At 37.3% G+C, this 14,928-nt stretch overlaps 1 protein-coding gene across 1 annotated transcript in view; it reads right to left on the bottom strand.

Annotated features, from left to right (window-relative positions):
* Positions 1 to 4,964: 4,964 nt before the first annotated feature.
* Positions 4,965 to 14,928, bottom strand: part of PEX7 (peroxisomal biogenesis factor 7) — a 95,118-nt gene continuing 85,154 nt past the window's right edge. Inside the window, exon 10 of the mRNA XM_044677089.1 lies at positions 4,965 to 5,429. Within this exon, the coding sequence (XP_044533024.1) occupies positions 5,361 to 5,429 (69 nt within the window). The 3' untranslated portion in view covers positions 4,965 to 5,360. The remainder of the gene's footprint in view (positions 5,430 to 14,928) is intronic.

Raw genomic sequence — 14,928 nt, 5'->3', positions numbered from 1 at the left:
TCATCTATTGTACTTTTGTATATTTTGTTGTTGTTGTTCAGTCCTGTCTGATTCTCTATGACCATATGGACTATAGCTATCCATAGGGTTTTCTTGGCAAGGATACTGGAGTGGTTTGTCATTTCTTTCTCCAGTGAATCCAATGGATCATTTTGTCAGGCAATCAGAGTTTGAGTGGCTTGCCCAGCTAAGAGGTATCTAAGTTGGATCTGAACTCATGTCTTCCTGTGGTTGCCTCCTAGTACTTTGGGTGAGCCCTCAACTATATTGTAATGGATATGAAAAAGGAATAAATACTAATGCTTTCACAATCCAAATGAGGACTTTATATTATAAAATCGCTTTCAGGCCTTTCCTCTGCCAGGTCAGCTTTGTCTTTACTTTTCCCCTACCACTCTCTCTCAAATCCCTGTTATTACTAGGTGGGCACACTTGGCATTTGACCATGCTGGAAAGCCAGTTTGATTCTGGCAGCAGACTATGTCTGCTTTCCAAGGACCAGTTTAATTAAGTAAGGCCAGTACGTTGGTCAGTTGGTGATGAATTCTTGGCTATGGCAACTCATGGAGCAAAAGGGAAAAAAAGGAAAAAAAAGTTTGGGAAGTTAGTAAAAATTAAATGCTGAGTTATATGAGGAGTCCTGGTCTAACCTTTTCTTGGCCACTTAAGTCTAAACTGCTGCTCTTTATAATTATCCCACCAAACCATCAGAAAGGATGCAGATTTTCCTTGGAAGAAATCTTAGCTCCATTCCTTAACCTCTCAAAGATACAGACAATAGTCGAAGGCTAATTGCAGAAGGTGCCCATTTACTTTGGTAGAAAGCATTTGCTCAATGGGAATTTCCTATACCAATCAATCATGGTATTGGTCTAATTCTAAATATGATCTTGGCCGAATGTAATTAGAACAGTATTCTGATCCCCAAAAGTAATTTATACTTGTAAAAAGATGTACATAATATACTTCACATTTTAAAAAATCAGTTATAATTATGATAATCTATATAATAGAAGAAAAATTGTTTTATGTACATTAAAAAATTAAAGTTATGGGGCAGCTAGGTAGCTCAGTGGATAGAGAGCCAGGCCTGGAGATAGGAGGTTCTGGGTTCAGATCTGACCTAAAACTGTGTTACAATTAAAATTTTCTTGAGAGACTGATTTTTGGGTAAGAGTATAAGTTTATCAATTAGGCACCATCATAACTGATAAAGTGAGATTGGTCTCCATGATTGTTTCTTGAAAACCAGGGACTACTGGAACTAGATCAGAAGCCCATTTGAATTTTAGGAGCTCATTATTCAGCCCCTCCCTTGACCAACCCAAGATGTCTTTAACTGGTAATAGCTAATTTTAAAATGGTCTTCTCTATCTCCAGGGATGGATAGGTCAAACAAGTCAGAAAACAATTCTTGTCTCTTTCATTTATCAATCAAATTCTGTTAAAAAGGAAGACATTCTTTGGAGTTCTCAAGAACAAAGAAAATGCAAAAAGTAGCAGATTAGATACTATCTCTGACCGAAATCCCATAGTAATTCCCCTTAAAACATAGGAATTAATACAGCAAATGAAAAATAAATTCTCATAGATACTTTCTAGCTCTGTGACCCTGGGCAAGACACTTAACTCCATATGCCTAGCCCTTATTGCTCTTCTGTCCTGGAACTGATATTTGCATTGATTCTAAGACAGAAGGTAAGGGTTTTTGAAAATAAGTAAAAAATAAAAGTTAATATTATGCTTAATTACTAATTAATTACTAAATAATCACACTAATTTTTTCAGCTTTAGGGTAATTACTGGACCACTGCCTTCCTGGACATTAGCACCTAAATTTCCATTCCTGAGATGTAGGTAGCTGAGGGAAACTAGTGAAGAGGGAAAAGCATTGCCCAGATGGGCCATCATTTTAAGGAAATAATAAAATTCAAGGTAGAAATATAAATAGGAAAGGAAAAAGGAAAAAAGTCAAAGGAGGAAATTTATTAAAACTCAAACAAAAGAATGCCAACCTATTGGTGCCACAGAATTTTAAGACGTTTTGTTAGTGAAGGAGGTCCAAGTTTTGGGGTTTCACCCCATTGCCATCGTAACTTTTCTACTGCAGAAGCCTCTCCTTGCTTAAAAACCTATAGTGGCTTCCCTTTGCCTACAAAATACAATATAAATGTTTTACTGAAAGCATTCAAAGTCCCTTAAGTTCTGTTTTCTATTCCATGTAACTATTTTTTACCTCATAATGCTTTCTATTTTTTTTCCATTTCTTCTGTTTTGTACTTTTAATGTCTAATTTCTCACTATTTCACTTCGTATACTTTACATTTTACAACCAGAGTAGAGCACCTGCAAGACTTCCAGTCTTACCTGGCCCTCTTCTGTCTCCATGTATTTGTACATTTTGTTGCTGCTCAGTCATTTTTCAATTGCATACAAGTATTTGTGACCCCATTTGGGATTTTCTTAGCAAAGACACTGGAGTGGTTTTGTCATTTTATAGATACAGAAAATGAGGCAAACAGAATTAAGTGATTTGTCCAGGATCACACAGCTAGTAAGTGTCTGAGGCCAGTTTGAATTCAGGAAGATAAGTCTTTGTAACTCCAGGTCCAGCACTCTATCCACTATGCCATTTAGCTAACCTCACTTCTAATAAAGACTTTCCATCTCTAGAATGGATATTTTCCATGTCTCTGCCTGATTATTTTTTCTTTCCTTCAAGGTCTCAAGTGCTACCTTTTATGAAAATTTCTCAATACTCTTTAGACCAAGAGACTCCTTCTCCCAAGCCTCCCATGCCTCTCTGCTACACCACTGCCTTTTGCTTGTCTTATTCAGTGTTTAACATTAAATGATTACAGTGTTTATTCTGCTAAGCACCGAGAGAATATGTAAAGTTTAGATACAGTTCATGTGTTCCTTTTATTAAATTTATCCATATATTCTCCCAGTAGATGGTAAGCTTTTTGAGAACAATAACAGGGTGTTGGTTTTTGTCTTTGCATCTTTATTAAGAAGTACAGTGTCCCACCCACTTTGTTAAATTGACCTAGAATGAACAGATAAGTCAAATACGCAAAGTTTATGAGAAAATTGTCCCCCCAAAAAGTGTAATGTGAGGATCAAGGTTTTTAAGGGTCAGAGGGATCTGGGAAGTCTTCATGAAGGACCTGAGTCAGACAGACATTAAAGCCAAGTGGGAATTCAAAAGGGAAAGAAGGCATAGGGAATAGAATGAATAAAGGAATAGCAGAATAAGAAAACAAGACAGATTGAGGGACTGGACTAGTTTGCCTGAATGACAAAGGGTAGAGGAGGGAATGATTTAAGGCTCAGAAGGTGAGCTGGTACCAACATGTGGAAGACCTTGAAACATCAGGCAAATGACAGTAGACAAAAGGTAGCTACTGCAGATTTTTGAGCAGAGGAAGGACAAAGTGACCAAATCTATATATGTAGAGTTTAAATGGTCTATTGGAGGATAGAGTTCGGATGGGAAGAAGTTTTAAGAAGGGATTGTGGTTAGTAATGAGGACCTGTGTTAGGATGATGGTTTTGGGAATTGAGAAGAAAAAGATACAAATGATGCTGCTGGTTTACAACTGTCAAGACTGACTCGAGGGAGTGAGGGAGGGAGGGAGAGAAAAGAGAAAAATAACCCCAAGGTTTTGAACATAGGCAATAGGGAGAATGCTGGTAGACAGACAAAAAAAGTAGTGCTATTGAGATGAGGGGCAGGTTTAGGCAAAAAAAGAGAATAAATGTGGTTTTGGACGTGTTGAATTTGGAATGGTGGTTGGATGTCTGGATGATAATTTCTTGTAGACAGCTAGAGATTCTTTATGGTACAAAAGCCAGTCACTTTGGGAATACATTTAATTTGGGAATTAATTTAAATTTATCACAGGAGAAAGTAAGTATATGGGGAGAGAGAGAAAGAAAGACAGACAGACAGACAGAAAGACAGACTTACCCATTGTGACATAGCTAATATCTGGGGCAAAATTCAAACTTAGGGCTTAGTAACACCACATCTAGCAAACTATCCGTTATATCACCTTCAAAAGTGAAGAGGATAAGCAGAGAAGTTTTAAAGTTGAAAGAAAGTGTAGTGTCTCCAAAGCTTAGGCAAGGAAAGAAAATTCAATGGAGGCTAGAAGCCAACAATATCAAAAGCTGGTAACCTGGGGAAGTAGCTTCAAAGGGGTGACTGGGGAAGAAATGAGAATGCAGGTTCTAATATAACTGGTGTGGCAGCTGTCTACTTTCAGTAACAAGGTTTTTGAGAAATTTATCAGTGAAAGAGGGGAGATATGCAATAAAAGGGTCAAGAGAAAACTTTTTTTTTTAGACTTGGAAAAACTTGAGCACATTTTAAATCAGAGAGATGAAATGGTTGATGGAGACAGAATAGAAGATGAAGGGACCAACTTTAGTGTATAGGGATGTCTCTTGTTTGTTGGCCAAAGAGAAACAGAATAGAGTTGCATTACTCAGTTTGAGGTAGGGAAGGACTGATGAAGTGAAATCATGTCCAGCGATTGAAACCTTTTCATTGAAGGGAGCTAGATGATTTGCAGTAAGTTCAGGCACAGAGCTATTGTTTGGGAAGAGAGGAAAGAAAGGGAGGCTTTAGAATAGTTGCTATGGGAAATGAAGTCTCATTTTAACTTGTATTGTAGATGTGTATGGTATGTCTCACTAAACTGCAAACTTCTTGAGAAAAGGAACCTTTTTCGTTTTCATATTTGTCCCCCTGGGACATTATATAGTGGTGGGGGTTAATGAAAATGTATTGAATAGGTAAGGATTCCCTTCATTTCATGTTTTCAGAGTATCTAACCATTCTTTTGGGTTTAACTTACAGGGAACTTCCATGCTGCTATATACATGCATAACATATTTAATGTACATAAGAAAAACAATTCTTTTCCTGTCATTGTAGTAATAATTAAGAGAAGCAATTTATTGTGATGTTTATTATCAACAACCTCAGTCATTTTACATGAAAAATGTGACTCAAAAATAAAATGTATAGCTTTCAGTTCAACCAAATGACCTCTTTTATTTTATGTATTTTAAGACATGGAGATTAGATTTTAGCATATATTGTAAGAAACACCATAATTCATACACGAAACACACCAAAGTCATAAATGTAGGAAATTTGATATTCACAGTGGGTTAAAATAACAAGCCAAAGTTTCTATTTGTTATCTTCAATTAATACTAATCACTTAAAAAGTTTAAAATCCTAACAATATAAAGAATTATGTCAAAATATTATCAACAATTCATTTATTTTGCATTGAACAGCTTCTTAGTCTCCTATGTTGATTCAGCAGGAGAGCACTCACTTCCTAAGGTGGGATCATAAGACAAACTGGGTTATAGATCTTCACAGTTTCATCCCAAGCACAGTCAGCTACCTAGAAAACACAAAAGTTTAAATAAGCAGAAAGTCTTTATATAGACAAATTATTTTAGGTATTTTGAAATGGCAGCAAAACAGAAACCATTTCTAGTAGATATTTTGTCAACAGCATTACCTTTAAATATAACAGTCAGAGAGAAATTTGTAATTAAAAAAAAGTTTTCTCCTCTCCACATAAATTTCAGGCACACAAAATGCAGTTGATTACCTAGAAGGTTGGTCTAATCTGTGAGAATTCAAACAACTGATTAATAGAGGAGCATTTCAAAAGTATCTTCTACATGCCAAGCACCATGTTAGATAGTAGAGGTACAAAGAGGAACAACAAGAAACTCTCATAAAGAAATGACCCACGACCAGGAGCTTCCAAAGATTGCCAAAAAAGCACAGTTCAGGGGCTAGATTAATGATTTAACTTTATCTCAATTATGGCAAAACCTAGTTTTCCTGCTTCTTAGTGTTTAATCTAAGACAGATGACACAAAAAGGAACAAAACATGCCTCGTTTCCTATACAGAATGTCGTGCAGAAATGCTACGAAAGACAGGTGGTTTTCATCGTTCACCTTTCTGTTTTTTTTCTCAAAGCCAAATAAACACCTTTAGAATTTGCTCCTGCAGTTTTGTTCCTATGGTTTTGGTGGAAAAATACATTATGTATTGTAGTTAGGATCTCCTTCATTTTCCTAATACTTGAATCAATGCATCTTCTTATACTGTCTCGTATTATATGCCCATTTTTTCTTGTGTTCTTAGAACTGTGGTCATCTGTGTAGTATTTTATACTTCACAAAATTAACATTTATCTCCCCTCTCTTCTAATATAGCTCTTTGCATTCATAGTACAAAGTTTATAATGTATAGTTGACACTGATTCCATGCCTTGTGTTATATAAAATATATTACATATAAATGTTTATATATAAAATATTATCATATATAATATATTTTAATATATGCTTAATATATACACTGTTCTCTGTTCCTGGAGCATTTTATCTTCCACAAGCACTAATGTCATAAAAGCTGAAAGTTACATGAGAAATTTCCCAGCTGTGAAAAATCTTATCATTTCCCTTTTGCTGCTCCAGAAACCAAAAAATCCATTTAACTTAATCAAAATACATTAAGTTGGGAGGAATATGATATTAAATCAGTACCTTCCACTAATTATGGTATCTAAACCTCAGATATCATCTTGATCAATATACTCATCTTATAAAGGAAATGAAAACCCAAATGAGTTAAATTATCAAGAAAAGATCACATGGATAGACTCAGAAGCAGGAATAGAAATCAGGTCTCTTGATTTACATGTCAGTTGTCTTTATTTTTTTTTTAAGTATTTTTTACAAAATGAAATCTGCCTTTTTAGAAAACTCGGCATAACCTATTTTCCCCAATAAAAGTCACAAATATCACAGATACTTATTCCTAAGCTTTATCCACATTTTTTCTTGTCCTTTCCTTATATGTGTGGCATTATTTTTATACTCCTAAGGAGATGAGAAACTGAGATATATAAATTACATATCCCAGATTACTCAGAAATTTAAATCTCTGATTCCTGCTCTGGTGCCTTGAACAAAGTAAATATCTATTTGCTGAAAAAACAAATTCAATATTCTAACTTTTAGCTTCTTATATACAAAAAAAGAGAAATCTGTTAACATCCATAACTAAATCCCTTGGAATATATTACTATGAATGGACTATTCAAAACAAAAGCAATTAACCAACAAAATTTAGCAGGATTCCCTATAGTTATTCTAATGGTAACATGGCAGGGAAAAGCTACCTATAATTACAATGAACTGAAAATTTCTGAGCAGTGCCACATATTCTAGCTCATGCTAAAGGTTTTAGAAGGTGGAAGAAAAGAAAAGAAGAAAGTGACTTGAAGAAGTGAAAATGATCAACCTCTTTCTCTAAATAAATCAATTTGTCCTACATAAGTACTCTTGATCACAAGTTTGAGAGAATACCTGATATAAATACCTGAACTAAATAGATGATGATAACAGTTGAACAATAAATATCACTCTAAGTTTTCTGGCATATAAGATGAAAAGAGAAGAATCCTGGGTTGTTTTCTGATGAAAGAAGAGTATAAGTAGCAGTTAGCAGCAATTTATTACATGGATCTTTGTAATGGCTTTGAGTGGACAATATCTCAAGACCTATTTTTTTTTTAAAAAGAGGAAAAAGCAGTTTAACAAAACTAACCACCCAACTGAATTGAATAGTACATGCAATATTCTACACCCATTCTTCTGACCTCTACAAAATGAGAATTATGCAGCTTACCCTCTGAACTAGATTTGTTCTATGAGAGTAGTAAACATCTAAAGCAAGCATACGATTCTGTTTTATGTCTTACTGAACATTAATGATTGAGGGTCATAGAATATGATTTTATCTATTATATTTTTCAAGGACACTGCAAATAGCCTTGAGTTAAATAACTGTTTTCTTGAAGGAAAAACCCACAGGATTTAAAAATTATTAATACTGGAATAATTATTTCTGGACCACTGTGCTCCCCATGCAAATCATTATTTTGGGAAACCAGTCTTATACCTCAGGGAGAGAAAAAACCAAACGTGGTCATTTTTATGTGAATTGATCAAGTGGCATAAAACTTTTATATAAAAGAAATTTACAGCAGACTCAAATTTTGATATAATAAACAACCTCCTTTTTAAAATATAAGGCCAACCATGCTTAACATAAGGACTGGATGAAGTATATTTTTAAAATTAATTTGAGTAAATAGTTTAATAAGGAATGGGCCCTACAATTCAAGTAAGAGTCCTTTAAGCTGTTATCTAATTGAAAATAAATCAATTATTCATTAAGTTCTAAATAGTTCTGGTAGCAATATATAGATTCTCCTGGGGCCCTATTTAATTTTGACTGGTTAATCGAATACTTTAGTATTAACAGAATGATTGGCTTCTGGCTGGCTGAATTCCTTAGATTTTCAAAATACTGACAGAACTTCACAGATACAGAGATTACTGAATTGGCTGGTAGAAATTTCTCTTAAGTCACACTGTGCTTCTTTGTTTCTAACATTTCAAGGCCAAATATTTAATCATATAGCTGTAATGTCTTAAGAGCCAAGTAGGCTCTTAAGACTCTGAGAAGCTACAAATTAAGCATTTACTAAGAGCTTACTCTAGGCAAAGCACTGTAAGCTCACATTTTTATTGGGGGAGACAACCCATATGTAAAGTTCTTGTTGCAATTCGAATAGAAAAGTTCTATGATTCTAAAAGTGCAGCAGCAGAGCTGATGTTAATACCTTTTCTTTAATGTCATTTCAATGATAAAATATTCATTTCTGATGTTGAACCATTTTAGATTGCTAAGATCTCTGATGGGACATACTTTCTATTCTGGGCTTTTAGAAGTTGTGGCTGTAGCACTTGCATGAGAAGTTGCCGCATATCCACAGGAGTTGTTTTCCAGGATATTTGTTGAGGACTCTGGGATGAAAACATTGCTATTACCAAGGCTCTTGGGTTTACAGTCCTAGGCTGTTTCTTTCAGGATTTTCCTCAATAGATTAGCTCTTCCCCAAGTTCCCCCCCCCCAGTTCTAAGTCTTATAAATATTAGGACAATACAGTTCATTATGTTAATTCTAATTTTGTTAATATAGAGATAAATATGAAGACTCAATAAATGTTTGCTGAACATTTTTTATAATAAAGCATCCCCAAGGGTTGTTTTAGGAGACTATAATGAATAAAAGGAAATCCTTGCCTTTAAGAACTTTATAATCTGGTTGGGGAGATAAAGTATAAATACCAGTAAGGTATTTGATTTACAACTTTTAGAATTTACAAAATACCTTCAAATAGTTGCCAAGAAATTAATGTAGCTCTTAGGATGTGACCAGAGGAGGGCATCTAGGATAGTAAAGCCCTAAAGTTCGGGTAATATTAAGAACTGGCTGACGGAGAACACCTGGGAGGACATAATAACTACCTTCAGATGTTTGAAGATCTATCATGTCTAAAAAGTATTAGATTTGCTCTATTTGGTCCCAAAGGAAGAGTTAAGAGTAAGAGGGTCAAAACTGCAAAGAAGGAAATTTAGGGTTGATGTAGGGGAAAAACTACTAGCAATTCAACCTGCTCCAAAGGGGAAATGGCCACCTTCAGAGGTAGTGGGCTACCTTTCAAAGGAGGTCTTTGAACAAAGATTCAAAGACCTTTTGTTGAGATATATTGTATAGAAGTGCTTTCTCATACACAGTCTGGGGATAAGTAGCCTATGAGAGTCCTTTTCAACTTTGAAATTCTGTTATTCGGATACATTAGTCTATCTGATCTTCATACTCATTTCCTGATGCTAGGTATGGCCAGTACCTGTCACAAACTCACCTGAAGAAACTGAAGTTCAGCAAAGTCAAAATGACAGCTATTGGAACAGTCGGATGGTTCAGTGGATAGAGAGCCAGGACTAGAGACAGGAGATCCTGGGTTCAAAAAAATGGCCCCAAACACTTCCTAGATGTGTGACCCTGGACAAGTCACTTAACTCTTATTGCCTAGCCCTTACCTCTCTTCTGCTTTGAGACCAATACAGAGTATTGAGTTTAAGATGGAAGGTAAGAGTTAAAAGAAGAATCTAATGGGAGAGGAAATATGTAAACAACTAAGTAATCACAAGGTATATTCAGAGTAGTTGAAAGGTAACCTTGGAGGAGAAGGCACAAATAGCTGGGGGGAACAAGGGAGATGTTTTAGCAGAGTTTTGATGAAACCAGGTAAACTAAGAACTAGAGATAAGAAGGCATAGGGAATGGATGCATAGATGAGAGATGGAGTATTATATAAGAAGAATAAAAAGAAGGCCGTAATAGCTGGATTGTAGAAAGCATGGCAGTTAAGTAAAGTGTAATACGGCTGGAAAGATCTTTAAATATTAGAAGACTTAATATTTGATTCTGGTGGCAACAGAGAACCACTGGAATTTATTATATAGGGCAGTGATGGCAAACCTTTTAGAGATGGAGTGCTGGGCCTCACCTCCACCCCCCCCCCCGACCATGCACCATGCCTGCCCCAGAGACAGAGGGCCACATACCCCCCACTTTACCCCAGACAGTGGGGGGAGGAAGCACTCCCATTGGCTGCTGGGCAGAGGGGTGGGGGAAGTGAGGAATGTCCTCAGGCACATGGAGGGGGGAGTTCTGCCATGTCCCTCTAGCTTTCTAGTAATGGACTCTGGCAGGGGATGGCGCATGTGCCCACAGAGAGGGCGGCCTTTGTGCGGCCTTTAGGGCATGTGTGCAATAGGTTTGCCACCACTGCTCTAGGGGAATGTTGAAGAGGAGGAGCTGACATAGTCAGGTTTGCATTTAGGGAATCACTTTGACAGCCGAGTGGAGGCTGGAGTGGGGAACCAATTAGGAGGCTGTTACAATCATCCAGGTGAGAGGTGATGATGGCTGAAGTGGGCTGGTGGCTATGTGAACAGAAAGACGGGAATGTCTCAGAGACGTTTCATAAAGGCAGCAACAGGAACATTTGGCAGTGGCTTAGATAGGGGTTGTGAGTGAGACTGAGGAGCTGAGGAAGACACTGAGGCTATGAGCCTGATTTGACTGAGAGAATGATGGTTCCCTGGGCTGGAACAGGAAAGTCTGGAAGAGTTTGGGGAAAAATATGAGTTCTGTTTTAAACCTGCTAATCTTGAGATGCCTACCACACAACTGTGGCTAAAGAGTGGCAAAGAAAAGGTGTCAAAGAGTCCAGGGACCTTCAGAGATATGCTTCTTGATGTATCTCCAGGAACTAAAGGAATGCAAGCATGTATAAGAAGATAAAAAAAATCTGGGTCCTTGGCCAAATGTTCTTCAGGGAACAAGGGAAGGGAATCAAGGCTAGAGGGCTCTTTTGCCTAAAAGGCCAAGAATTAGTAATATTTTGTGAAGCTTCAGAAGGAAAAAAAAAATTCAGGGACATTTGAGAGATCTAAAGTTTTTTCTTAAAAGCACCAACTGAATAAGGTTAAACAGTGGGAAAAGTTTCAGTATTAAAATGAATCCTGGATCCATGGCATATAGATAACAAAAGAATGGAAATTTGTGGCTCTGATAGGTGAGTTTTTAACTTTTCTTGCCCAGAAACAGGCCTTAACCTTGCTTCCCAGCAGATTCCAAGCCATAATGGCTGCACTCTGGCCTCTTCCTTCTCCCATTCCTGGAGCTCCAACTCTGTTCCCAGAACCCAAAGTTCTGAGAGATGAGCTTTTCTCCTATCTTGCCAAGAACCACCCACTCCCCAACCATTTCTTAGTCCCTTCTTTCCAAGTCTATCTTCTCTTTAATTATTCCCTTCTTCTAATAGAGTGTAAGCTTCTTGAGGGAGGGGTAGGTTTTTGTTCTGCCCAGGATCTGGCACAGAGGAGAGTACAAAATAAATGCTGTTGTGAGGAAGATTATTTAGTTATTAGTTAGGAGACTTAACAGGAAGGGCTGGAGAATTCCAAATGGAATGGGGAAGCAGGAAGTGTGGCTTTGCTCTCTGAGACAGACTCCATGGTAGTTGGGACAAGCTATAACTGACCCTGGGAGACCTCAGAGCTAGTGGAGCTGTACCCTAATTCCCTGGGATCTTGGAGAGTGGTGAAGATTGAAAGCAGAGGACATCAATCCTGCAAGACAGCACTGAGTAGGGAAGTGGCCTACGATCTGGTGGACAGTTTGCAGACCTCCTCTCCCTACTGGGCTACTTTGGATCATCAGTTCTGGAGGAGTTGGCTCCTGGCATCCTGATAACATCTCTGGACTCTGCTGTGAGGATTCCCACTCCAGTCCTGCTATTCTCTGGGCCCTGCCTGGCTTAGGTCTTAGATGAGTGTAATTAAGTCCCTCCCCTGACCCTGTGGTTTGCCCTTAGTCTAAAAGTGTAGAAACCCCTATTCCCATCTTTTACTATTGTGTCCTTAATTAAAATTGTTATAAACTCTTGCCTTTTGCCTGCTAGTCTCCATAGGCCCCTTGCCTAGAAGGTGCAGAGTGACAGTTAGGGCCTAACTGCCACTTCTGTTAACAGATACCTCCTTAGTAGTTAAACCCGGTCTCCCTATCTTGTTTGGTCCTGCCTTCTGACATTCCTGTCTCCCTCACACCCTATTGTGAGCCCACAGATAATATTTAGTTAACTTCCCTTGTTATTCCCCATTATAGTGCTCAATAAATGCTTCTTCATCCACTTTTATTCATTCAATCATAAGTAGCAACTAGAATTTACTGAAAATAAAAAGGCGAAGTACAGCACAAATATAGTAGCTTTGCATATTCCTATTACAGCCTAAACCAGAAATGTGGCAAGGATTGATAACTACCAGAGGCTGTCAAAGAGAAGCAGGAAGTTTGTTTTTTTCATGAGCTGTCAAACATTAGGAGAAATGATGCTTTTGGAACTGGGAATAATGTGCAGGAGAGCCACCATCTGCTATAATCAATTTCCCCCACTTTGTGGTTATCACAAGGATCCAGTAATTAAATTACTCATGGTCCCAAAATCAAAACTTCCACATTCAGGACCTATTGTCTTGACATATTTGGTGCATTAAGACAGGCAATTACAGGGACTTTGTTTCTAAAAGGGTCTCCTTTAATATGCTCAAAGGGCTGTAAAAGACTGTCTGCCTTTTAATCCAGCCATACCATTGCTGGGTTTGTACCCCCAAAGAGATCATGAGGAAAAAGACTTGTACCAAAATATTTATAAACTCACTCTTTGTGCTGGCAAAAAATTGGAAAATGAGGGAATGTCCTTCGATTGGGGAATGGCTGAACAAATTGTGGTATTTGTTGGTGATGGAATACTATTGTTCTCAAAGGAATAATAAACTGGAGGAATTCCATGTGAACTGGAAAGACCTCCAGGAATTGATGCAGAGTGAAAGGAGCATAACTAGAACATTGTACACAGAGACTGATACACTGTGGTACAATCAAATGTAATGAACTTCTGTACTAGCAGCAATGCAATGACCCAGGACAATTCTGAGGGATTTATGAGAAAGAGCACTATCAACATTCAGAGGAAGAACTCTGGGAGTAGAAACACAGAAGAAAAACAACTGCTTGATCACATGGGTTGATGGGGATATGATTGAGGATACTGACTCTAAATGATCACCCTAGTGTAAATATCAATAATATGGAAATAGGTCTTGATCAATGACACAAGTAAAATCCAGTGGGAATTGCAGGTCAGCTACGGGAGGGGGTTGGGGGAAGGGAAGGAAACAACATGAATCTTGTAACCATAGAAAACCACTCTAAAATAAATAAATTTCCCAAACTTCAAAAAACAAACAAAAAATAAAAATAAAAAATAAAAGTACTCCATTTTAGCCAACTGGGATATGAATAAGGATAAGGAATAAAGATAGGAGTAGAGACTAAATCTATGATTTCCATTGGTATAGGAAATTCCCAAATGAATAAAATCCCCTTTCCAATGCAGATTTGTACTTTCTCTGCAACTAACACTCTCAGAGAGTTGCTGAGACTCTGGGAAGTTCATTGGCATTCTCAGGGCCTCACAATTAGCAAATATTAGAGGCTGAGACTTGAAGTCAGGTCTTTCTGGCTCTAGGCCAGCTCTCCCTACACTATAACATATCTTCAACAAGCAATGTGCCTCACTTTGAAGGAGCTTTCAGAAACATTTTATTCAGGTTACCTCATTGCTGGGTTCCAAATTCAAAGACTTGGAACATTTACTGAAATTAATAGAAAATAAAAACTTTATGTTTCAATCAATTTAAGATAAAAATATTGTACCATTATGGTTATTTTGTTGTTCAGATATTTTCAGTCATGACTACTCTTTATGACCCCATTTGGGATTTTCTCAAAAGATACTGGAGTGGTTTGGCATTTCCTTCTCCAGCTCATTTTACAAATGAGGAAACTGAAACAAATAGTGACCTACCTAGGGACACACAGCTAATAAGTATCTGAGGCTGAATTTGAACTCAGGTCTTACTGACTCCAGGCTCAGTGCTCTATCCACAGTGCCCACCACTATACTGAAAGTAAAACACAGTTCAACATTTCTCCTATAATAATTGTAAAAATAAAAATACTTAAGATACTTTATTGGCTATTTCCAAGCTATAACAGTATGCCCAAGTCAGCTTTCTTGCTACATAACAAAAGTAAATATGCTTTTCTCTACCTATAAAAAATTTCACCTGAAGGGCATGATTATATTAAAGCCACTGCCAATTTACTGTATTTTTTTCAAACATTTATTAATATTCATTTTTAACATGGTTACATGATTCATGCTCCTCCTTTCCCCTTCACCCCTCACATTCCCCCCACCCATGGCCGATGCACATTTCCACTAGTTTTGTCATGTGTCCTTGATCAAGACCAATTTCCAAATTGTTGGTGGTTGCATTGGTGTGGTAGTTTCCAGTCCACACCCTCAATCATGTCCACCCCGACCCATGC

This window comes from Gracilinanus agilis, chromosome 4 (genome assembly GCF_016433145.1).
Source record: "Gracilinanus agilis isolate LMUSP501 chromosome 4, AgileGrace, whole genome shotgun sequence".
Lineage (NCBI taxonomy): Eukaryota > Metazoa > Chordata > Mammalia > Didelphimorphia > Didelphidae > Gracilinanus > Gracilinanus agilis.
The sequence above is the reverse complement of the archived record's forward strand: the minus strand, read 5'-3'. Positions and strand labels throughout refer to the sequence as shown.